The sequence below is a fragment of the Gouania willdenowi genome, chromosome 4 (genome assembly GCF_900634775.1).
Source record: "Gouania willdenowi chromosome 4, fGouWil2.1, whole genome shotgun sequence".
NCBI classification, from domain to species: domain Eukaryota; kingdom Metazoa; phylum Chordata; class Actinopteri; order Blenniiformes; family Gobiesocidae; genus Gouania; species Gouania willdenowi.
The window spans coordinates 3568489-3593254 of NC_041047.1; the positions used below are offsets into that span (position 1 = coordinate 3568489).

Genomic DNA, 24766 nt, shown 5'->3' on the forward strand with positions numbered 1-24766 from the left:
GGCTTTTTCCCTTGAAATTCAAACAAAAATACTACCAAAAAAAAAAAAAACCTCTCTAAGGTTGTTTTTCTCTTTGAATAAATTCATGATCCTCTGTCATCTACTCACTAGAATTTGGTGCAGCCATCTTGGTCTCCAGCTCCTGGATCTGTTTCACCAGCAGAGAGATGTGCTGCAGCAGGTCTTTGTTCTGCAGCAGCAGCTGGTGAACTCGTGCCTGGGCCTCCAGCCGCGCTGTGGCCTCCGCGCTCAGCTGGTCCTTCAGGAGATGGACCTGCAACCACAGGAAAGGAAAGAACCTTCAAAAACTCTCTTTTTTTAATTAAACATATTAAAGGTCCCATATCATGCTATTTTTCACTCATCTCTATTTGTTCTAACAACCCCAAAAACATAGTATTTGAGGTTTATTTTCACAAACTCACCTGTTTTCCAGAGTTTTAGCCTCTGAAAAGTCACTTTCTGAGCAACTCTACACCAACAGGCTGCATATTCATAAGTGGGCGTGTCTATAGACGGGACACTGACTTCCTCCTCCCTGCACGGTGCAGAGAGGTAAGAGGACGGCCTACCCGGTACATACATAGACTGTGAAAAAAACATACATAGCACTGCACAAAGAACGCTGAAATGCTCACCTTTACTAAATTACTACATTCATGTGATATAAACAAAGAACAAATACAAGCCCCTAAAAATATTATAGAGTGTCATTCAATTGGTGAATTTGAGATAACGAAAGCTGGATTATTTGGTACTCTACACAAAAATTCATGCTTTCTCTTTTATTTTTTTGTCTTCTGAGGGACAATTCGGATGCTCCAAAGGGCCGGATTTGGCCCCCGGACCTCGTGTTTGACACATGTGATCTAAAGTTTTCTTTTTTTCCCCCCAAAGCTTTCATTTTATTAAAAAAAAGAGCTAATGTTGCAGGAAGGAGCCGTCGCCCATAAATTTCTCCAGATCAGGGCGGAGCCAATCATTGCTGACTCAGCGATGCAGGCGCTCTACCCTCATAAGTCCATCACACACGCACACACAGGAAATATATTAAAAGTGGATCTTCTTTGTGGTTAAAAATAAAAACCCCATTATTATTACCTTCTTTTGTGAGAAGCAACAATAGTGGACACTTTATTACATGAAAAAAAATCTCCTTCAAAATAAAAAAAAGTCCAGTGATGCACTTTTGTGCATTTAAATATTGAATTAAGTCTCGAATCATGTCACTAAAATAACAAACCGAAGTCAGAATTTGAAAGTTACACATTAAAGTGGTCAAAAACAGAGAGAAAAAGTGGTTCAAAGTGTCAATATTGGAACAATTAGTTTAAACTGGCAAAGAATGGGCTTGACAAACCATGAATGTGGTTAAGTTTGCAAAAATAAGCACGAAAAATGGAAAAAAAAAAGGTTAAAAGTGATAATAATAGGTCAACATAATGCAACATCAGGTGCGAAAAGTGGTGGAAAGGGGTTTTAAGTGCTGAAAATGTCTTGGAAGAGGAAAACTTTTGCAGAAATTGCATTAAAATGTGATGGAGAAGTGGCAAAAATGCAGCAAAAAGCAAAAATATGGCAAAAAAGTGATGAAAAATATGACATGTTTTGTGTAGTTACAGAAAAAGGACACATGCAAAGGCTGCTGACGTAAATGAAACATGAAATAGGAGAGGAAAAAAAAAACAGGCCAATGGTGTCCAAACAATACACCAAGGGCACAGAAGGAAATACAGCAGCTGGAAATCAATAAAAACAGCTTCAGTGTGGTGCAGAAAATCACTTCATCATCACGTGTCCTTATGGTTCATACACTTGTTTTCTATTCATAGATTGTAAAGAATGAAAAACAAATCAATGGAAACTCAGGAGCAATAAATAAAACAAATTAAAAAAAAGAAAAGTATACTTTTCAAAACAGTTTTATTCATTAGGACAAATCTAATGGGCAGGGTTAAGATGTGACGTAGAACCGTCTTTCAGAAGTGAATAGAGGAATAACTCTTGTGAGTCATCACCAGTGTTGGGAGTAACGTGTTACAAAAGTAACGCAATTACAGTAATATATTACTTTTTGCTGTAACGCAGTAATGTAACGCATTACTAACAAAATTTCGGTCATATTATGCCCGTTACAAATCTCAGTAACGTATCTTACAACGCATTTTAACCTGAGATGTGAAAAACACCACCAGTAACTTGAAGAAACACCTGACCCGGTGCTACGCTAACACCAAGTTGACAGAGAGAGATGCAGGCGCGGCGAAGAGAGAGAGAGAACAGAGGACGAAAGTGCGGAAAAGAGTCAAACAAAGCAGCAGAAATGAAGTTTCTCTCAGTGTGCCGTGCAAATTCTCCACCAACACCATCAATGACAAGTTAAGCTAATGTTGTCATAGAGAGTAATACAGTATGGTCACTGGGACATGTGCCTAACTAGTGTGTTATTATTACAAACAGCGACATAACGCTAATACCGGTAGGGCTTAAAGTATTCTGGGACCATGCCGGTGTCATGTACTGAGTGCACATCGTACTGGTATTGTATATATGAGCAAATACAATACCAGAAAATGAACTTTTGCTTATTATAAATAATAATTAATTTTTGTTTATTTTTGTTTTCAAAGTGAACGGACACATGTTTTATTTGTTTATTGGATTATGTTTGGGTTAGGGTTAAAATCTCAGCACGGAGGTAAACTCAGTATGTGACACCGTGCCGTATTCCTGAGACTAGGACTCAAACAGATCAGATTCCTGCTCTTAAATATGCGCTGTAGACGTTTTTAGTTTAGAAGTGGTTTTTGTAGAGACTATCAGAGCAGAAATGCTGCTAGCTAGCAGCTAAAAACAACAGCAGAGCTGACCTGAGCCGCCGCCGCCGTTGTCATCAATTTGACTGGTGGTCATGCTATCTCGTGATTGCTTTGTATTGGGCGCTCATAGAAAATAGTGTTACAGTTTTAGTGGTCACCATGTTATCAGCAGTAAACAACAGTGCACTGAAAAAGAGAATAAAAGAATAGAAAGAGATTGTGCGTCTTGTCATGTCATAATGCTATAGGTTACATTCTAGTTGTTTCTTGCTCTATGTGTTTCATATGAATAGGCCTAGACTTTAAATATTTACAATATCTTTATCACAACTTACCAGACTTTAACTTTGTCTGCTTTTGTGATTCGGTCATTGTTACTTATTGTGCCATGAGCCTTCACTGTGCCTAATATATATATAGTTGCTAGTCATTATGCTATACCACTTCACCTCCACTAGATATATAATCAGCTGCAATAAACTAGATTGTAGCATTTTAGAATTCTGGTCATAATTCTGCAGTTATTTTGGTGAAAGTAACTCAAATGTAGTGCAACGCATTACAATCCAGAAGTAATTACCTAATTACTTTTAAACGACAGTAACTACTAATATGTAATGTATTACATTTTGACAGTAACTTGCCCAACACTGGTCATCATATTATAGGGTCAGATATTCCAAGGTAATCTGATCACATTTTGATAATGAATTGGATCAAATATTTAAAATGGGTCGTTCAAAATTAAAATCAGATTCTGAGATCAGATTAGATCACATAATCCGATCTTGGTTTTATTCCGGATCAGATCCTCAGTTTGTGTTGTCCAAAACTTTTTAGTAGGATTTTGATAAAATTATTCTGATCCAAGCATGTGTTGGATTCAGGGTGGATTTCAGCAACAAAATCACATTTAAATTAAATTCTGACTTGTCAAATAAACTATATTTATCATGCAGCAGATATACATTTATTTGGAAACAATGTATTAGGGAACACCTATTAACCATTAATTATTTATTTATTAGCATTAGTAACATATTAGCTCTTAATTAGTCATTATTAAGTATTTATTAATGCCTTATTAAGTATTTATTAATGCCTTAGTCTCGCAGTCCAAGCACGGTTAGGGTTAACGTTAACGTTAATCCTAGCATAATGAGATCATAATTCATATACATCAATTTCCTTATTTACTACTAATAAGTAATAATTCTGAGTTATTGAGGGAAAAATCTTAGTTAATGGCTTACTGGTTGTATAATAAAGCCAATGCAGAATAACTGATGTTGCATTCAAGGAAACTCTGAATTCTGTCTTTCTCATTTAAAATTCTGAGAAAATACAATAAAGGCAATAATGTTTGTGTGATTAAAGCTATGATTATTCTGATCAGCTTTTTTTTTATATTGGCCCAACACAGCAAGGCAACATTAAGTTACATGTTTCAGCAACAAGGCATTCAAAGTGATTTGTGTAAGGCTTTAAAACAAGTAAAAAAATCAAATAAAACTATTTTTAATGCATTTTAAACTAATAAAAACAGCAACAAAAAAGCCTGCATTACTGTGTTCCACAGCAGTGGTAAGTAATTTGTGAACATAGTGAATATTTGTAAAGTTTTTATCATTAAAATGCTTTTAAACACTGTTTTACCACCAACATGTGGCTGACTTCCTGGTGATGACGCGGCCTGTAGGCGGGGCTTAAAAGTCCATGTGAGATGCAAGCCGCTGATTGACTGAAAGCCTTTCACTCAAAGCTTTCCTTGGGCTTGTTATTGGATAAACAGCACCTGGGTGGGCCTTCATTAAAATGGCACCGTGGCTGTTTTGGCCTCAGTGCTTTTGTTACATTATTGACAAGTTATTACATTTCAGATTTCATTACATTGTTTAAAATAACAATTTGAGCCGTTGTTACATATCGGGCTCTAACTGCCCTAGATGTGCCTTCATCCTTATCATTGTGTCCATGAAACACTGAAAATAAGTTGGCGTCCAACCGCACAGATTGAACGAGTAACAGGAGCTAAAAAATAAATCAGGTTAAACTGACGCACAGAGAGTTTTACTTTTAGAAAAGCAGTTCACCGACATTCTGCCGTTTCCTCCCAAACAGCAACGTCGTAGAAAAGTTCATCTCCCACAGCTTCCATCAATCCAAGACAGACGTTGACCTGGAAGTGAACCTGTCAGATGCTGCAACTCAAAGTGTCACCGTTGGAAAACACAGGTTTCAGTTTCATCTGGAAAAAGATACTTAAGAGACACGGATTGGTCGAGGAAAGCAAAAAAATTACTACCTTCCAAAAACTTCTCCAACAAATCTTTTTTTTTCCTCCCAATAAATATGTTTTCTTACATAACTTAGCTAAACTATCCGATGCGTTTTAAAGGCCTTAATCCTCGCAGAGGAAGTATAAAAGTTCTACCAACTCACAAACATAAAATATATCATTTGAGATTAAAGTGAAAAAATGCCTCATTCATTTCAAAGTAAGAGCACGGTGTACATTTTAGGACAGTGGTTCTCAAACTTTTTTGGCTCAAGTCCCCCCTTTGTCTGACTACTACATTTGGCTCAAAAAAACTATTTAAATACATCTATAGAGTATAATGATGGAATTAACTAGTGAGAACACACATTTTAAAGAATGTAATTTTTTAAAAAGGTGAAATAAAATAGTATTTAGTGCTTTCTGAATAGATTTTTTTTATAGTTTTTATCATTTACAGTCATCATACTCCTGATGTGGGACCAAGACTGACTCTTGTATTTTCAGTTCATGTTCTAATCAAGATCATTTCTATCATCATTTTGTGAGTTTTTTGTGTCATTTTGTGTGTTTTTGGTGTCGTGTTGTGTATTTTGTTGTTGTTTGTCTGTTCGATTTATTATTCAGTATATTTTTCTCTTTTTTTGTGTGTTTTTGTTGTCTCTTTTTGAGTGTTGTTGATATTATTTAAATTATCTCAGTGTGTGCGTTTTTGGTGTGGTTTTGTATGTTTCTCTGTTATTTTTGTGTATTTTGTAGTGATCTTTTGCTGGTAATAGTATTTTTCTCTCTTGGTGCGTGTGTTTTTGGTGTCATTTTGTTGTTGTTTGTTCTTTCTATTATTCAGGATATTTTTCTCTTATTTTGTGTGTTTTTCTTGTCGTTGTGTGTGTTGCTGGTAATATTCAGTGTGATTATCATTTTTAACTAAAAACAAACATTATCAAACCCAATATTTTTAAGGCAGTGGCTATCTGTACGGGTTAGGGTTAGTCACGTGACTAAGACTAAACCTAAAAATGTTTACGATATTGGGTTATAACCTAACCCTAACCATAAGACGCTACGTACGTGTACTTCAGTAACCATAGCAATAGCACTGGGGGTTGTCCGTACGCCAACCGCACAATTAGACACTTTCTATTTTTAATGCTTTAATTTGTTAACTGTCTTCTCTCTCTCTCTCTCTCTCTCTCTCTCTCAAGTACCCCCTGTAGTGCCATCGCGTACCCCTAGGGGTACACGTACCCCAATTTGAGAAACATTGTTTTAGGAAAATCTCAGGTCAGAGTGAGGTATCAGAAAAACTTAGTGTCATTTGTCAAACCAAAGGCCGTCAAATGACAAGGTCTCAGGCTTCAAAATAAAAGTCGTCAGACAAAATGGCCTCAGGACATAAAACACAACATCAGACTCCCCTAAACTAAAGTCTGATTTTACATTCTGCTGTTGTCACTAAAAAACTTAAAGGTGATGAGATGAGTTCCAACTTAAGACACTCAAGGCTACATTTAGGCATAATTAGGTTACTTTGACACAAAATGTTCTCGACAAACATGTCAAAGCAGTTAACTACTCTCAGGAGATCTGTCAGCAAAATCCTGTAGAAAAAAAAAAAGCAATTGCTCTTTTTTTTTCTTTTTTTTTAGTGTCTTCTTCCATTTTTGGTGAGTGATATTTATGAATCATTATTCCTGGTTTGACAGATAGAGCCCGCATCAGCCTTTTACTGCCTCAGCCACACTCGCTGGCCTCAGGCTGATGTTCTCCTTCCTGTCAAATGCAGATTTAGGAGTAAAACAAGAGCGACTGCCGATCTTTGATGAAGTGACACATCTCTGCTACGATGGTGCTTTTTATATTTAAAGTATTATGCTATTTTTTCACCCATCTCCATTTGTTCTAAGAACCCCAACAGCATAGTATTTGAGCTTTATTTTCTCAAACTCACCTGTTTTCTAGAGTTTTAGCCTCACTTTCATGACGCTCCTAAAAACAGGCTGTTTTGGGGTCTTCATGTATATGCATTAGTGGGCGTGTCTGTAGACAACCACTACAGCCTGTTTATAGAAGCGTCATTAAAGTGACTTTTCAGAGGCTAAAACTGGAAAACAGGCGAGTTTGGGAAAATAAACTTCAAATACTATGTTGTTGGGGTTCTTAGAACAAATGGAGATGGGTGGAAAAATAGCATAATACTAATAATAATTCACAGTCTTTCAACAATAAAATTGCAGCTCTTGAGTCTGGGAAACCAAGCTGAACAAAAGCCCTGAAAATAAGGACGTAAATACACTGTGTGTGTGTGTGTGTGTGTGTGTGTGTTTTTGTTCTTTGCTGCCAATCGACTACTGTTATGCATGAATGAGCCGTCATTGTTCAAGTGGCTTCAAATTAAACTCAGTAATTACAGAAAAGAAAGCAGAGACCACTCCAGTGGTTTCCATGGTAACTATTGTTGACTTCACCCTAGAGCTACACATTTAAATGTTTAAAATGGACTCGAGTTCACACACTCAACATGACAACATACAGTGGAAGCAACGAACATATCAACATCTCTAAAAATATATATATATATATATATATATATATATATATTATTTTTTTTTTTAAAGTTAAGTCACAAAAACAAAAATATAACTATTGCGATATTATTAATAATACTACTACTACTACTACTACTAATAACAATAAAAAAAAAAATAAAAAAAAATAATAATAATAATACTAATGTGCTGGACACTTCAGTCCTCTGTGTGGAGTTTGCATGTTCTTCCTCGTGGGTTAATTTGAGTCTGTAGATTTCCCATTGGAGTAAATGGGAGTGTGTCAGTGGTTGTCTGTCTGTCTGTAACATTGATAATATAAAGGTGAGCGTTACCTGTGCCACGGCCACTTGCGTCTGCTGCTGTTGTTGTTGGAGCTGCTGCTGCAGCAGCTGCATCTGGTGGTGCACAGACAGAGGGGTGGTGGGGGGCAGCTTCCCCGACGCTGGGAGCAGCATCCTGGGACTGGACACCAGCAGATAAGCCTCCTCACGTTCCTGAGCAGGAGAGCAGCAGAAGGTTACTGATACTATTCACATATAATTAGCTGCTCTTACAGTCGGCACAGTACAAACTAATAAATGAGCAGATGTAATTGGGTGGTGAAGCAGTGAGGCTCCTGAGAACAGGTGGTCATTAAAGCTGAGAGTGAATGGGAGGCGTTAATGTCTGATTTGTGGCAGCAGAGCTGAACGAGCGGAGCTGATGCTTAACGTAGATTAGAAACTAGAAAATGATTCACTTGGAATAATAAGCCCAGGGACTCCATTCCCTGACTGTTTGGAGGATTTAGAAACCAATCAGGTTCCAACCTCCTTCCCTCAGCTGCAATACTTTCACACAAATCTCTAAATTATCATAACTTTTTTTCCCTTTGGCTAAAGCTCTCATGTCATGCTATTTTTCACCATCTCCATTTGTTCTAAGAACCACAAAATCATAATATTTGAGGTTTATTTTCCTAAACTCGCCTGTTTTCCAGAGTTTTAGCCTCTAAAAAGTCACTTTCTGATCAACTCTACACAAACAGGCTGATTTGCGTCCTACTTATGCATATACATGAGTGGGCGTGCCTATAGACGGGCCACTGACTTCTTCATTCCCGCACGGTGACGTAGGGCCAGAGGACGGCCCGCCCTCCTCCCACCCACTCCGTAGCCGAGCACATGCTGCTTTTTAAACACGAGACAGAGCGTGGGGGCGGGGCGTTTGCCAGTACATACATAGACTGGAGAAAATACATACATAGCACTGCGCGAAGGACACTGACATGCTCACCATAGTGGGCGTGTCTGTTTATGTGTCAATCACGGCAGAGAGCTTCCTGGAGGCGTCGCCTCTCCATCTCAGTGCCGCGTCAAATTCATCATCAAAGTGGGAACGCGTCATCAAATTGTAGTGAAGTGTTTGTGCTCACCCTGTAGTAAGAAAGGAGTAAATCACCCTCTAACTAACGATTGAGAGAATCAATGAAAAAACACTTTGGACGTGTGTATGAAGCCCTAATAACACTTTATGATGTTTAAAGTACAGAAAAGTTAATTTAGATTAACATGGGCCCTTAAAGTCCAACTCAAAAACTACTATCTGACAGGGCTAGGGTCAATTACATTTCAATTATCCTTGTTCAATTATGATTATGGTTACAGGAATTTTTTCCAATTACAATTAAAAATACAATAATTTTTTGTGTTCTGAAAGTTTAGTGACTTTTGTGGCTAAATTAACTGATGTTGCGCTGTCCTTGGTGCTGAAACATGGCAGATTTGACAGCTGTCATTCAGAGAGAGACGGATGAACTCCGTAATACTTCTTTAAGGTTGATTCATCTTTCCTTTATTAAACATTTACATTAATTGGTTGTTTGTGTTCACGTGATACTATTGGCCCATTTAGTTAGCAAACTCTTTAAAAAAATGTATTCCATGACATTTTAAGAAGAAGAAGAATCTGGGCTTTTACCTTTATTTATTGTCATATATGTTTACACACACACAAAATTTCCCTTTAGGAGTAGTGGGAAACTCCGGAGTGGCGCCCGGGGAGCAGTTGGGGGTTAAGGGACTTGCTCAACATCCCACAGTGATGGCCCTGGTGAGATTCAAACCGGCAACCATCCGATTACAAGCCCGCTGTCTTTAACCACTAGGTAACCACGGTCTCTCTCTCACTGCCGTAACAACACCCGGCATTTGTTCCATGCAGGACCTGATGATATATAACTTAAGCACCGTTACACCCCAAGTAAGAATGAAGTAAAAATGTCTCCAGCAGCTTTTAAAACAGTGCCTTCCCCCCAGTGAAAAAAAAAAACAAGGAACTGAACTGCATGTATTTTCAATGTTTGACAATTTTGGTGCATAAGCTCTAAATGTGACACCTCTGACACCTTGACTCCCATCATATCTCCAAGATATCGAGCGTTTCAGAAACAAAGCTACATTGCAAGTTGCTGACTGCGTCTAAACGACAGAATCCGTCACAAAAAGCCGATGCCAGATGCTTCCGAGTGACTGAAATTGTGACACACGGCGGGGCCGACTAATCAGTCACCCACTGATTAAATTGAACCTGAGAACTGCTTCACGGAAACAAACGCCAAAAACACCTCAACATCTGTCTCTCCGTGGGCGCTCGGTGGTGACAAACACAACGATGAGTGATTGCACGCGAGTGCGAGCGCGCTCCGAGCGAGGACGAGTTCTGACTGATGGCCTGTCTGAGGGAGATCTTTTAGGTTAATTTGAGTAGTGCCTGAGTGGACGGCTTATTTGGTGCAGACTGCGTGTCTGTATGAAGGAGACAATTACACTGAATACACTTTCACCTGAAATGCTCTCTGTGTTTCTCTCAGCGTGAGCTCATCTGTAGAGGACACCGTGGAACAACCAGAGGTGTAAAGACTCCTGACACATCTACTCATCTTACTTGGTTGAAATTGTACTTAAGTACAAGTAAGTCATACATAAAATACTCAGGTACAAGTAAAAAGTATCTAAATGAATTACTAGTTACTTTCACCCCCAACGTTCATTGTTGGTAACAGTGCCATGCCAAATGTGCCATGTGGGTACCAACATGAGTAGAAACCACAACCTGAACCGAAGAAAGTGGTTGGGCTTTGATCAGAAACAGTACGTGAATAGTTTATGAAGAGACCATGAAACAGAAAAAAAAAAAAAAACGTACGTAAGTACAAGTAATATTACTGATTTAGAAATATACTCAAAACAGTCCAAGTACCCATAAAAGCTACTGAATTACAATAACGTGAGTACTTGTAATAAGTTACTTTTACCTCTGGGAACAGCTTTAAGACTATATGTGTTCACAGGCAAACAGAGAGGATTTAAAAAGACAATAGAAATCAAGACGCATCATCAGTGGTGTTCCTTTGAATCAGGGGGTTTTACGGCCTTTTAAACACTAGACACTTTCATCAAAGGTGGCCAGCTACAGGGTGATCAAGCCTGAGCTTGCATCCCATAACTGTAGGATGCACAAAACCTGAGGATGGAAGTCCTTTTGAGTGGGAGTCCTTCAATAGTCTGTGATTTACTCGCTAACTTCAGCCACCAGAGCGTGTCAGCACACTGAGCTCTTCTTCTTCTTCTGGTCACAACTGATTTATCCTATTTCCGTAAACAAAAGAGATTTACATCGACATTTTTTAACTTTTCCTGATTACTTAGCGCAACCAAAAGCCAAACAGGTTGCCATTTTGACCAAAAAAAGCTGCTAAATCATCTAAAAATCAGGCTGAATGCTTCACTCCAGGCTCTTACACTCTAAAGTAGTCCCTTTTTAAAAGTTAAAAAACACAAATATGGTGCAAAATCATGTGTTTTGTTAGACAAAGATTTTAAAAGCAAATTCATTTGAGACTCGTTTCGTCAAAAGAACGCAATTTTTCTTCTCAAACACCTTTAAAACCATATTAAACGTTCACCAAAACACACAAAAAGCAATGACCCTGCATGATTGTTTCTCCCATTGGGCCAAAGCACTTTCTCTGTCACCTTTTTTTTTTTGACCTTCCATTACACAAACAATTCCAACCACTTCCCTTAACCTTAAAAAATACCTTTCCAAAGCTAAACCCAAACTGCTCCGATTACTACAAGCTGAAACATTCACAAAAATGCCTCCAAAATGCACTGCTTTGTGACTTCAAGAGCAGCGTTGGGGATGATAAATGCCAGGATCTATGTGAGATAAGGGAAAAACAAATGTGTAAAGTTAAAAGCTGAGAAATGAAAACTTTAAATGTAATGGGTTCAGACGCATTCGTCCACGTTACCTCAGTGGAATAATAAGGAGCCAATATGAATTTATGAGGAATTCAATTTATAGTGCAGCCAACCTTTTAGTCTGCAGCTCTCACACACACACACGCTCACACACACACACACACACACACACACACACACGTACACACACACACACTGAGTGGATCACACTATGACACCAGCAATCAAGTTCACAGGATGTAAACATATGAATAAATGTATTTATGGATATGAATCAATGAGTCAGGAACGTGAAGCAGAAAAGAGGGAAAAGCGTCCAATCATGGTGGACTAAAGGACGTCCTTCAGCACACACACACACACACACACACACACACACACACACTAGATTTACAGTGTAATGAAAGGCTCTCTAACTAAAATCACTTATCAGAATTAAACCTGCTCATTACAGCCTTGTTATAATAAAGAAACGACGACTCAGGCTGAGCGCCGATCGCCACTTCCTTGTTTAATGAATTACTGACATCACATACGTTGGATTATGGGTTTGTGTTTTCACACCAAGCCTCAAATCTGCTTGGAGTTGAAGGATTAAGTATCTACGCTTCAGTGAGAGAATGTAAATAAAGGCTAATTTATAGCTTCACTGCTTAGACAAGGCATGGAAAACTCCTACTTCATAAGGGACGAGCATCAGCGTGCAGATATAAACAATTGTTAGAGTTAGTGCTTTCTACGCTTTCCAGAGATTCCTGGTTGTACTTTTCCCGTAATAATTCCTGCAAGTTCATTCTTTTTTGATTTATGATATCGATATACAGTATGTACTGTGTATACTGTACATTTTAAGAAATATCTTAAGGTTTCATTTATTCAGACAACTTTTTTCAGAACTTTACTTTGAAATTTACTTGGTTTACTTCACGCAATCTGCAGTCCTCCAATCCCCACAGTCTCCATCTGTGATGGGTATATGATGCTGCAAAGACTCTTATTCTCTCTAATTCACATGTAATCGTGTGATATAGTGAGTTGTAGTGAATACAAAGAGACGCACAAAGCCTTACAAACAGTTCATTGTGTCATTGGGGAAGAGCAGAAGGTACTCCACTCCGTTCTGTCCTGTAGTTCTTCTGTTTTTGCAATATTTATATGTAAAATACGATCCACCTAGCGCCTGACAAAACCTGGAGGTCAATGGTAGAGGGAGTGTGGAGGCGAGGCAGGGCTCCAACTTTGATACAGCGGATCGGTCCAAACGTGCTATCAACAAAAAGGTCTGGTCCGCTGGAGTCTGAATATGTGCTTGGTTTTCAAGGAGAGTCTGAATTGTTGTCAAAAATGTGGTATCAGTGGACTCGGGTTTTGGCTAGAGTCCAAAATGTGCCGATTGCCCGTTCGGTGTTTTCCTCTGCCAGGGGTAACATTGGTCAATGGGAGGAGGAGTGTGGAAGCACGGCTCCAACTTTGATACTGCTTCTCCCATCAGTTTTTCAAAAGTGCTCGGTTCAGGTCAAATGGAATTAGGACCCGCTTTGAACACGGAGTATTTTATTTTGTGTCTATGCACTACTTCCTGTCCCACACTGGCTTATTTTTTGTAAAATTGCTGCAGCACAGCTCCGGCGTCCGGCAAAAATAGAAGGGCTGCGTATCTGCTGCAGAGGACTCCAGCATGACGGAGCAATTACGTAGCTGTGCTGGAGCAGATTCGGATGCGGTGGAAATTGGCAGATTGACTATAATGAAAACCTATCAGCTGCGTTGATAGGGTTGGGGGTTACTGTTGCACAGAGCGGCTCTTTTATATTTACACTCCTGGACTTGGAGCTGATGGTTCCCAGTTCACCCAGCCTGTGATGGTTATTCCTCTCTATCCTGTTCTGTTCTGCCTGTAGCGCTTTATTCTTAGATTAGTGTGAGTGAAAGTTGGCCTCAGGCAAACACTTCATCAAAGAGACTTGGAGAAAAACTCTGCTTCACACACGCATTCGGACACGCACACGCGTGACAAAATAACGACCCACATTATTCGGAGTCAGCTCAGTGACTCCCTGTAGTATCTATTCTGCTCATCTTTTACTTTTTATTGTCACCTTGAGAAATAAGAGAAACTAATTAGTTCATGTCTTTAGTTTTCAAAACAAAGCCAAACGTGCTCCGTGATGGAAACCCTTCAAAGTAAAATTCCTCACAGCAACGCACTAATGTGGGGTTGTGATCTATAATCTAAGTCGAGAGCCTATGTTCCAAAAGTTGGGTCCGCAATTTGTCATGGGAGAACGTGGAATAAAATCAAAAACAGCGTGACAACATTAGAAACTACAATATAAATCGACCCGCAGTCGGGAGCCTCCATGCATTGCCATAAATGACACAATGGCCTCTGCAAATTGCTTCGCGCTAGCAAAAACATGCTGCCAAGACTTTAAGTGTGTTTGAAATCGCATACTAGTCTAACGTACTACTCATCCTAAGTCTAACGTCAAAATGAATGTGTCCACATTAGATAGTATGCACGGTGGGCACACCAGTCATACTCAACCATCCCATGATGCATTGCGCGCTGAATGTAAAATCGTCTTGGGACCGGCTTCAAGCTAAAAGTCAAACATCCTCTTTTCAAAATAAAAGTGTCTCTTCTTGCCTTCCCATTACTTTTTTTTTTAACTCTTTTGTAAATAGGGCTCTTATTTTGAAGTTAACTGGAAGTTTAGTCAGTAGCACAATGGAGGGTCTTCGAAAATCTCCAAAATGTCAGCACGAAATGTGTTTACGTGAGTTTTATGGATGAAATGAGCACATGGTCACTTTCTCACTTCAAATGTTTTCAGAACTTTCAAAGTAAAGGTGGAGAATCAACAGATATTTATCCTCAGTGTAATTCAGGTTTTTGTCCTTGTAGGTTCTAAAGGCATCCTGGAAAACTTAGAAGTATACTTCAGTGGAAACACTCACTATACTAATCATCTCATTATAGTTGTATTGAGTTGCATACTAAAATTGCCAGTAGGCTAATTAATGACACTAGCGCAGGAAGTATGTGTTGCTATGGAAAAGTGGGAGGTTAAGGAGCTTTTTAATGGATGGTTTACGTGGGAGCTTTAATTCCTCTTTAATTCAGAATAAAAGTGAAATCCTCTTTAAACTGACGTCTCACCCGGCCAACTATGCTGCGTGATCAAAGCCAGCAAAGGCTCAATCCACAGTGATGATGTCATCAGTTCTAAGATTTCATAAAATTGTCCACCGGGAGCGGACAAATAATAATAATTTATTAACAGTATCATTGCAGTCCAAACAAATCTGACGTTGCACACCCTTGAATCAAGCAGCAGCCATGTTGAAAGTCTCAGCTCTGCCTGTCCCTGAACCGCAGATATATTTGAGCCACACAGACAAAGATTCCTTACTTTTATAGACATAATAGATAGTTCGAGTGATAATTCTAAATGAGACGTTTCCTTGTGTGCTTACAGATTATTATCATTTTCTTAAATTATTTATTATTCAACAGAAAAGGTCAAATTCAGGGACAGATTTCACTGTAGGGCAACATTGTATATGACATTACATGATTATGTTTTTTAAGTATGGGGAGTAGGGGGTGCATGGCTTCAGGTTTAATGTGTGAAAGGACTGTGAAAGGTTTGGGAACCACTGATCTAGAGGAACATAATGAACTCTAACACTAGAAAGCTGTCTCCCATCACTCTCCGTGCTGCTTTCACCCCGGGGGGTTGTGATAAAAAAAAAAGAAAAAGAAAAGCCTCATAAATTAAAAGTGACTGTGAGTGTTAATGGCCTGAAAAGTGACTTTTCTCATTTAAAGAAGAGCTGCAGACCTTCTCCATCAGGCCATGATGACTCCCAGTCTGACAGATTGTAGCATTAATTATGGACCATTAGTGGAGGAGGTATGAGGAAATCCCTAATTACCTCCAGATGAGCAAAGATCACTGATGAGGTCAAAAACACCATAAACGCATTAAACTCTAACCTCCATTTATTATAGAGAGAATAACCAGAGGAAGGTCATTCCAGGTCATTTCAACAAATTACCTACACACTTTGGTCTATAAAAATGTAGAAATTTTTTTTTACCAATTGTTTCATAAGTATTGTTCTCTAAATTCTATATATTTTTCTATTTCATTTTTTAAAATTTTTTTTTTTGCCATTTTGTGCATTTTATTAGTTATTTTGTGTATTTATGGAGAAATTATTAGTCATTTCGTGTATTTTATTAGTCATTTTGTGTGTCTTATTTGTCATTTTGTGTAATGTATTAGTAATTTTGGGTCAGTTTGTGTATTTTTTGAGTCATTTTGAGTCTTTCTGTGTATTTTATTAGTCATTTGTGTAATTTATTAGTCATTTTAGGTATTTATGGAGAAATTATGAGGAGTTTTTGGTATTTTATCAGTTATTTGGAATCATTTTGTGTATCCTGTTTGTCATTTTGTGCAATTTATTAGTCATTTTTGGTCAGTTTGTGTATTTTTGGAGTCATTCTGTGCATTTTTTGAGTCATTTTGTGTATTTCTTTAGTCATTTTGTGTATTATAATAGTCATTTTAGGTATCTTATTTGTCATTTTGTGTATTTTATCAGTCATTTTGAGTTATTTTGTGTATTTGTGTATACCTATTTAACATGTGGGAGGTTTTATTATTGTATTGTATTATTTGAGAAATGTGACTTAAATGTAATGATTTATGTTGGGCATATAAGCATTTTTGCTTCTGCCTGTTTTTAAATTGTGATTTTATATTTGAAGGTGTCTGTTCAGTTTGAAACAAATAAACTGAAACTGACAAAGGTATTGTATGAAAAAAAAAAAAAAAAATCAATAAAAAAGGCAACAATTATAAAGCCATGAGCTCACATCACCTCTGTGCCCTCATCGCTGGGTCTGGTCGTGGTTCTAAAGAATACGAGGAGTAAACAAACATCATCCAGCTGAGACCTGCAGTTACACACTGGTCATATCAGAGAGTTTTTACAGGCCAGAGAGCACACACACACACACACACACACACACGCACACACACACACACGCACACGCGCACGCACGCACGCAGTGAGAGTGAGATAAGTAGCCCACATGGTCCTGGAGCTCAGCAGAGCACAAACCCAGACTGGACACTTTCTTTCTTTCTGCATCGATGCTCAAAGCAAACACAACCACTTCTTCACTTTTAAAGCATTATGGAATAGTTTAACAAATTAAATAAAAAAAATACAAAAAATATAAGCAACTTTAAAACAAATATAAAAAAAACTGATTTGAAACAAAATACAAAGCTGAGGAGCAGCATGTTATATAAATACAGTATATAGAAAGAGCTTACAACTAAAAAAAAATCATAAGAATTGTAAAAACGCAGCAATGAATATGTAATAATATTAATTGCAAATATATGCTACCTTTGGTATGGGAATAGCAATGTATAGAAATTTGCTTTTTTATGTACAATATACAGTAGGTGAATTCTCCACCTTTATTAATATAATTAGTGAGGATACAGAAGGCCTACGTATACTTTATTATAGCTGTTAATCTGCTTGTGTCCTACTTCTACTACTCCCACATTTTTTAACCGATTTCAACAAGTTTGGTGTCAAAACTTGCAGATCATTTCTGGCATTTATGCTATGTATTTGTTTTTATTTAACTTTTCAACTTTTTAAACTATGCAACTTTGAACTCTCTGTAAATCCTTCAACCCACTTCAACCTTTTTCAACTTACCTCAGATTTTTTAATTTGTTTTTTAAAATTTTTTACTTTATTTACTATTTTGACAGTTTTCATCATATCTTCTGTATTTTCTAGGCTAATACTAGCTTAGTGCTAATACTGAAAAGACATTCCTTTTGTTCTAGATGTAGTGTTTTTGTTTTTACACGTTCAAAAATAAAGAAATGAAAATGAAATTAAAAAGTTGATCAAATAGACATTATCTTACCTGGTCCTCAAAGTGGTTCAGGTGAGGCGTTTTGGCCGTGGCGTCCAGGTCCGTGACTCCTCTGTGGAGGTTTAGCTCCTCCTCCTCTGATGCTGATGCTAATGTCGCTACCATCGTCTGGTTGGACTCCTCTGCGTCGATGTCCGTCTCCTCTGTGACGGCGGCCGTTTCCTCTGAGCCTGTGAGCTCACGAGCTGAGCCCAGGAAAGTACACACACATACAGGTGGATAAGCACGCACGCCTGCACACACACACACACGCACGCATGTAGGCATGAGCATGTACGCACGCACACATGGACGGACACACACAACACACACACATACACACACAAAGGCATGTGAGAAACAAACTGCACAGTGTGTGGAGTGAGTCCTACAGGAAGAAAAAAAATGACAAATTAAAGCTGCTGCGCAGCAATAGTCAGGGGCCAGGCAAATTTTGGCAAAAGTTAGCTTAAACGCACAATATTCAACACCAAGTGCCTGTACTGTGTCATTTTGTGTTCATTTTGTGTATTTTATTAGTCATTTAGAATCATTTTGTGAATTTAATTAGTCATTTTGTGTATTTTATTAGTTATTTTGAGTCATTATGTCTATTTGTGTGTATTTTGTTATTAATTTTGTCCATTTTATTATTAATTTTGAGTCATTTTGTGTATTTTATGATTCATTTTGTGTATTTGTGTAGCCCTTTTTAACATGTGGGAGCTTTTATAGACTCAGTTTGGCCGTATGAAACTTTCCTGCACACTGAATGGCCCTGAGGTCTTTCTTCTTCTTTATTTTGGAGGTCAAACTTCCTAAAGAAACGCTGTGAGCAACTCCAGACACTTCAGAAGTAACTTTAGCAGAGTTACTTTATGGGGTCAGCAAAGGTCACGGAAAGCAACGAGGTTTCCCTCAAACGTTCTGTAATAATGTGAAAATGTATCGTGTCAATGATAGAGACTATGAAAACATATATTATTTACTCTATAGTAACGTCATTACAGCACAGCCATTTTTGCATCACTTTCTGCGTATACATTTATTTTGATGTAAATCAGAAATGGTAACTTTAATTACAGTGTGATTAAAGAGCCACATTATCATCATTCATGTCAATATTTAGAATAATGACTTGTAAGAATGATCCAATACAGGAAATAACTCAATTATGAGCATTTTGTGCATTTTATTAGTCATTTTGAGATATTTTGTGTATTTTATTAGTCATTTTGAGTTATTTTGTGTATTTTGTTAATCATTTTGAGATATTTTGTGTGTTTTTTTTAGTCATTTTGGGTCATTTTGTGCATTTTATTAGTCATTTTGAGTTATTTTGTGCATTTTGTTAGTCACTGAGTCATTTTGTGTATTTGTGTTGTCCTATTTTTTGTAGTCACTGAGATCAATGAGGTTTCCCACAAACTGTCAATTGTTCCTGTAATATTGTGCAAATGTATCGTGACAATGATTGACTGTAAAAACATACATTACTTTATGATTTCAATAAAACACTAACTAACTAACTAAGCACAACTTTAGCATTCCTTATGTCAAATGATTAGATTCATTTTTAAAAATAATAAATACAAAAAAAAATTGCTTCTTTTCAGCAAAAACTATTTCTTTTTTCCTTTTGGTTTTACAGCGGTTAATTTAGTGAAGATTCTGTTTTTTTTGTCTGTTTACATTTCAGTTCAACAAGTCATCTGATGGCAGCTCATCAGAAAATACAGAGTAATGTTTCACACTGAATGAATTGAAAGTCTATTCCCAGAGTAAATGTGTTTCTACGGTTAAATGTGAACTCTATGAATCAGTGATTTCACTTCAAGGTGATTCTCATTCATCCTCCTGTGATTTACTGTCTACATCTCTGTTAAACACTGATTCCTCACTGTCATCATAATGTACAAATTACATCTGACACCAGAGGGCAGCCAGCATGTGTGTGTGTGTGTGTGTGTTACCGTTCTTCTCACCGCGACCGTCCTCCTGTCCCTCTGCGTTCTGCTGCGTGTGTTGCAGACTCAGTTTATGACAAACCTCGAAGGCCTGACCCACCGTCCTCACGATGCGCATGGCCTGACTCTGTAACACACACACAGAGAGAGAGAGAGAGAGAGAGAGAGAGAGAGAGAGAGAGGTGGTCACATTTTCTCTAATAAAATACACAACATGAAGAATAAAATACACAAAACGAAGAATAAAATACACAAAATGACTAATAAAATACACAAAATGACTAATAAAATACACAAAACGAAGAATAAAATACACAAAATGACTAATAAAATACACAAAATGACTAATAAAATACACAAATCGAAGAATAAAATACACAAAACGAAGAATAAAATACATAAAATGACTCATAATTTCTCCATAAATACACAACATGACTAATAAAATACACAAAACCAAAACAAACACACAAAACAACAAGAGAAATACATTAACACAGAATTATAGAATAATACACTAAATTAATAATAAAATACAAAAAACAATGAATGAAATACACAAAATGAATAACAATTATCATGTAGGAAAATACAAAGTTAGGATTTTAAGCTTTTAATACAAAAAGTATGTTGTACGAACCAATATCATTATTATTATTATTATTAATTATCTCCAAATATTCTGTTTCCTTTGTAGCTATTTTTAAATCCAGATCTGAATGAAAATGAGAAAAATAACGTGATGAGAAGATAATGATGCAGCAATCAGAGAAACATGAGTTACACAGAGGGAAATCATCTCATTAGAAGCATTAATCTGCTTTTATTAATCATTTTCTGTAAAAGTAATAATACTGTAACAGTGATGAGACAGACTGGTTTCCACTAGAGATCATAACACACGCTGTGGGCTGATGGGAAAAACAGCCCAGGAGGCATTCGCCATGTTTTTACTGACAGACGAGATGGTTTGGTTTTCCCATCAATCATCCTCCTCCTCTGTTGACTCTCTCTACGTCTCCTCGCCACACGCTGCTCAGAGTGACGGGAAACCAGTGTTTTTCCTCTGAACAGGTTTCCTTTCCTCTGGTACGACAGGAAAAAAAGTGCTGACTCACTGACTGACAGAGACATTTAAAGCAAACACAACTTTAGTTCAGTTTAGTCCACGACACGAACGCCACGCCGTCACTTCAGATTAACGTGAACATCTTTCCTTAACGTCTCTTTAAACGCTTTAAATCAGTCACAGGAACCAGTAATACTCAAGGTTCACAGCTTTAAATAGACTTTATTAAGGGCAACATTTTCATTACATTTGGGGAAAAATAGGATATTTTTTTTAACATGTTGTTTTCAGGAAAAAAGGTTACCCAATGAAACATTTTCTAATTCTGCTAATTATTTGTAACGCAGGTTTGACTGACTATTTTCTGAACTTTTCCTTTTCCTTTCATCTCCGTTATCGTCGACCGTATCCATGTGTAACGACGAGGTGACGTTACTTATGAACTGTTGTAATTTAAAAAAAAGAGTCAATTGTAACACTGTGACAAACTGCAGTGCTTAATGAAATTAAGAGACATTTTTGTTGTATTGGTTTAATTGATTTATTGGTCAAATGGTGAAACACATGGTTCAGGCCACAGGATTCATCTAGTGATAAACACAGAAAATACATTTCAGTTCATTGATAAATAACTTAGCAGTGACATGAAAGATAAAACAATTAAATATGTCCTGGTATTTTTCATGTGACTGAAATGTGATCTTCAACAAAGCTTACCTGTGCATGCTCTCTTCCTCTTTCCTGAGGTGTTCGGGTAAAAGAATTCCCCGGGGCTTTTGGACACCTTTTTATAGTTCCAGGTGGGAGAGACCAAGTAGAGACTAGGAACAGGGGAGCTGGATGTGTGTAGCTCAATGTAAATATGTAGTTTAATAATTTAGGAGATGTAAATAAGATTAATGATATTAATACAGGGTTAGTGTTTGTGATCATGTCTGTTAGGAAGTGTTTGTGTAAATATTTATGTTGTACTTTTAATATGCACATTATGTGTCACCCCATGCTTGGTACAGGCTAATTAGTGGTACACCTGTATATAAGGACATTCATTCTGTTCAGTAGGGAGTGGAATGGAGATTGAAGTACACGGTGCTTGTGGTGCAAACTAAAACATAAACAGATAAAACTGATGCATCAAAACCTGGAGCCTGGTTTCCTTATTGACTTCCTCCACTGCTACGGTTGATCCTTGACACCATGGAAACCCGAGAACCACTTTTTGATGTCAATATTTAAAAAGACATTAGAAGAGGAACATTTTGAGTCATTTTGGTCATTTTATTAGTCATTTTGGTTATTTTATGAGTCATTTGGAGTCATTTTGGTTATTTTATTAGTCATTTTGGTTATTTTATTAGTCATTTTGGTTATTTTATTAGTCATTTGGAGTCATTTTGGTGATTTTATTAGTCATTTTGGTTATTTTATTAGTCATTTTGGTTATTTTATTAGTCATTTGGAGTCATTTTGGTGATTTTATTAGTCATTTTGGTTATTTTATTAGTCATTGATGATTTTCAGCACTTTTCCTTTCCACTCCATTATCATCAACCGTATCCATGGAAACCCCAGAACAACTTTTTGATGTTAATTTTTAAAATGGCAATGAAAGACATTTCCATTTTGTGCATTTCATTAGTCATTTTGTAAATTTTTGGAGTCATTTTGAGTGATTTTGTGTATTTTCTGAGTCATTTTGGAAAAAAAAACATTTCTGGGTGCGATACTTATTAACATATTGTTTTTAGGAAAAATTTTACCCACTAAAAAAATTTGTAAAGCAGGTTCGATTAACAATTTTCAGCCCTTTTCCGCTTCCTATCTACTCCGTTATCAACCGTATCCATGGAAACCAGAGAACAAATATTTGATGTCATTTTTTAAAAAGGCAATGAAGGACATGAAGTATTAGAACAAGAACCATTGAGTTGTAGCTCAGTGTGTGACGGCTGTGACCAACTATTAATGTTAATGTCATTCAACCATTTACACAAACATGAGGAAGAATTTAACAATTATGGGAGCTAAAGCAACCTTTAAATTAAACACTTCTCATTAACGTTAAATTAATTGTAATTACCTCATGACTTCATCGTTAGATCAAACTAAGCCGTGGCAAAGTGTAGCAAACCGTCGCACCTTAAAGAATCCGTGTACCCTTCGTTCTTTGGTTATTCTGTTTTAAAACCAAATCAAAATAACAAATTTATTTTGTTTTTCTGACATAAAGTTAAAACAGAAATACAGAAAAACCAAAAACCAGATAAGCAGCGTTTTTCTGTTTTTTTAATTTTATTTTTTTAACTTTCAACTGTTTGTGAGATATTTTTGATATTTACGGGGAAATTAGAGCTGCACCTGGTTTCCCTCCCCAGGTCCTGGACCAGGTCTCCTCACACAATAGATCTGTTTAGGATTTATTTCAGCAGTTTTCTGGTTCTGCTCATGTTTTCATTCAGTCTGTGGATGTTTTAGCTCATAAAAATCTGCTCACGTTTATGTTGCTTCGCGGTGTTGCGGTCCAAATAGTATCTAAATAAACTGGTGACTGACTATTAACCGTGAGGAACAATAGATGTTAGAACTTCTACCATTTGATACATTTGCAAAAACAATTACAGCTTTTTTGAGGGCAGAAAAAATATTTATTTTGCACGTTTTAAATACCGTTAACAGCAGCCGTCAACACACAAGGACGTTGATCACAAGAAATGAGGAGCACCAGTAGATTCACTACACCACCTCTGTTTTACGTAACATCAATTTTTTGGTTTTGATTTATTTGTGTATTAATAACGTTTCAATGCACCAGTAATGTGACTTATGTGTTGCTTCTTTTATGTCTGGACCGGGAACAAAAGTCACCAGTTTATTTAGATACTATTTGGACCGTAACACTGATCGGTAAAGTTGTCAGATATTCACAGATTCAGACTTCCAGCATCAGTAACTCTTTAACAAAACGTCATTGACACACAAATTACACCTCTGTCATCAGTGTGAGGTGGACAATATGATACAATATCATTTTTTATGAAACAAAGCAGAATAAAAGTACGTCTGTGTGGTGAGATGAAATCATGATCATCTGAGTTTCCTCGTAAACATCCACAACAAGTTTGAAAAAAAAAAAAAAAAAAAAAGAAAAGCTGCTGAGCTGGTTTTTGTTTTTTCTGTATTTCTGTTTTGGTTTTAAGTCAGAAAAACAAAATAACCACACTGTTTATTTGTTATTTTGATTTGGTTTTTAAATGGAAGAACAAATGGTAAATGGATTTTAAAGCTTGCTGTTAGATTTTATTTATTTTTTAATCCTGGTGCCAACTCTGATAGTATATTATGTCATGCAGATGTGGAATAGTTTGGAAAAGGGCTTTCCAAAGACATTAACGCCTCATAATTCAGACGTTTAGGTTATTTTTTCTCTTCCTTCCCAGAAGTCTCGGCATGCGTGAAAGATAAAAATCTGCATTAAAGCATAAACGTGATTTACTGAGGAGACACAAAGCTTCAATAATGTAACGCTGTCACTTTGGCCAAACTAACTTTAAGATAAGATATGAAATACTGTTGATCAGCATCAAGGAATTAAAGCTTTTAGCCTGAATTAAGGAAGCTTTGATATTCCAAAGCTTCAGGTGATGCTTCAAATGATATTTTTAATCTGAAATATTAATGAAAGCCTGAAGGAAATCTACTGTGACCAGCGTCCGAGCGCTAACGCGGAGAGCTAACCCAGAAGGCTACGCTAGCTCCCTGATTTCCTGAGGACGTTGCCCACGCAGTACAGATAGAGTCGTGTTGAATAGAAGGATTAAATGATTTACTGTAATCTTACAGTCAGTGTGAGCTCAGCTGCTGAGAGGAAGAAA

The 24766-nt window shown here is 37.1% G+C and overlaps 1 protein-coding gene across 3 annotated transcripts in view; it reads right to left on the bottom strand.

The window, feature by feature from the left end:
• Positions 1 to 24766, bottom strand: part of LOC114462331 (carboxyl-terminal PDZ ligand of neuronal nitric oxide synthase protein-like) — a 165346-nt gene that overhangs the window by 24058 nt on the left and 116522 nt on the right. Inside the window, exons 6-9 of one of the 3 annotated variants that reach the window (XM_028445094.1) lie at positions 19844 to 19952; positions 17871 to 18064; positions 7982 to 8143; positions 109 to 274 (exon numbers count right to left, since the gene is read on the bottom strand). In XM_028445094.1, coding sequence (XP_028300895.1) covers positions 109 to 274; positions 7982 to 8143; positions 17871 to 18064; positions 19844 to 19952 — 631 coding nt within the window. Of the gene's footprint in view, positions 1 to 108; positions 275 to 7981; positions 8144 to 17870; positions 18113 to 19831; positions 19953 to 24766 lie in introns of all 3 variants that reach the window. The other 2 variants (XM_028445093.1, XM_028445092.1) reach the window with 2 other exon arrangements.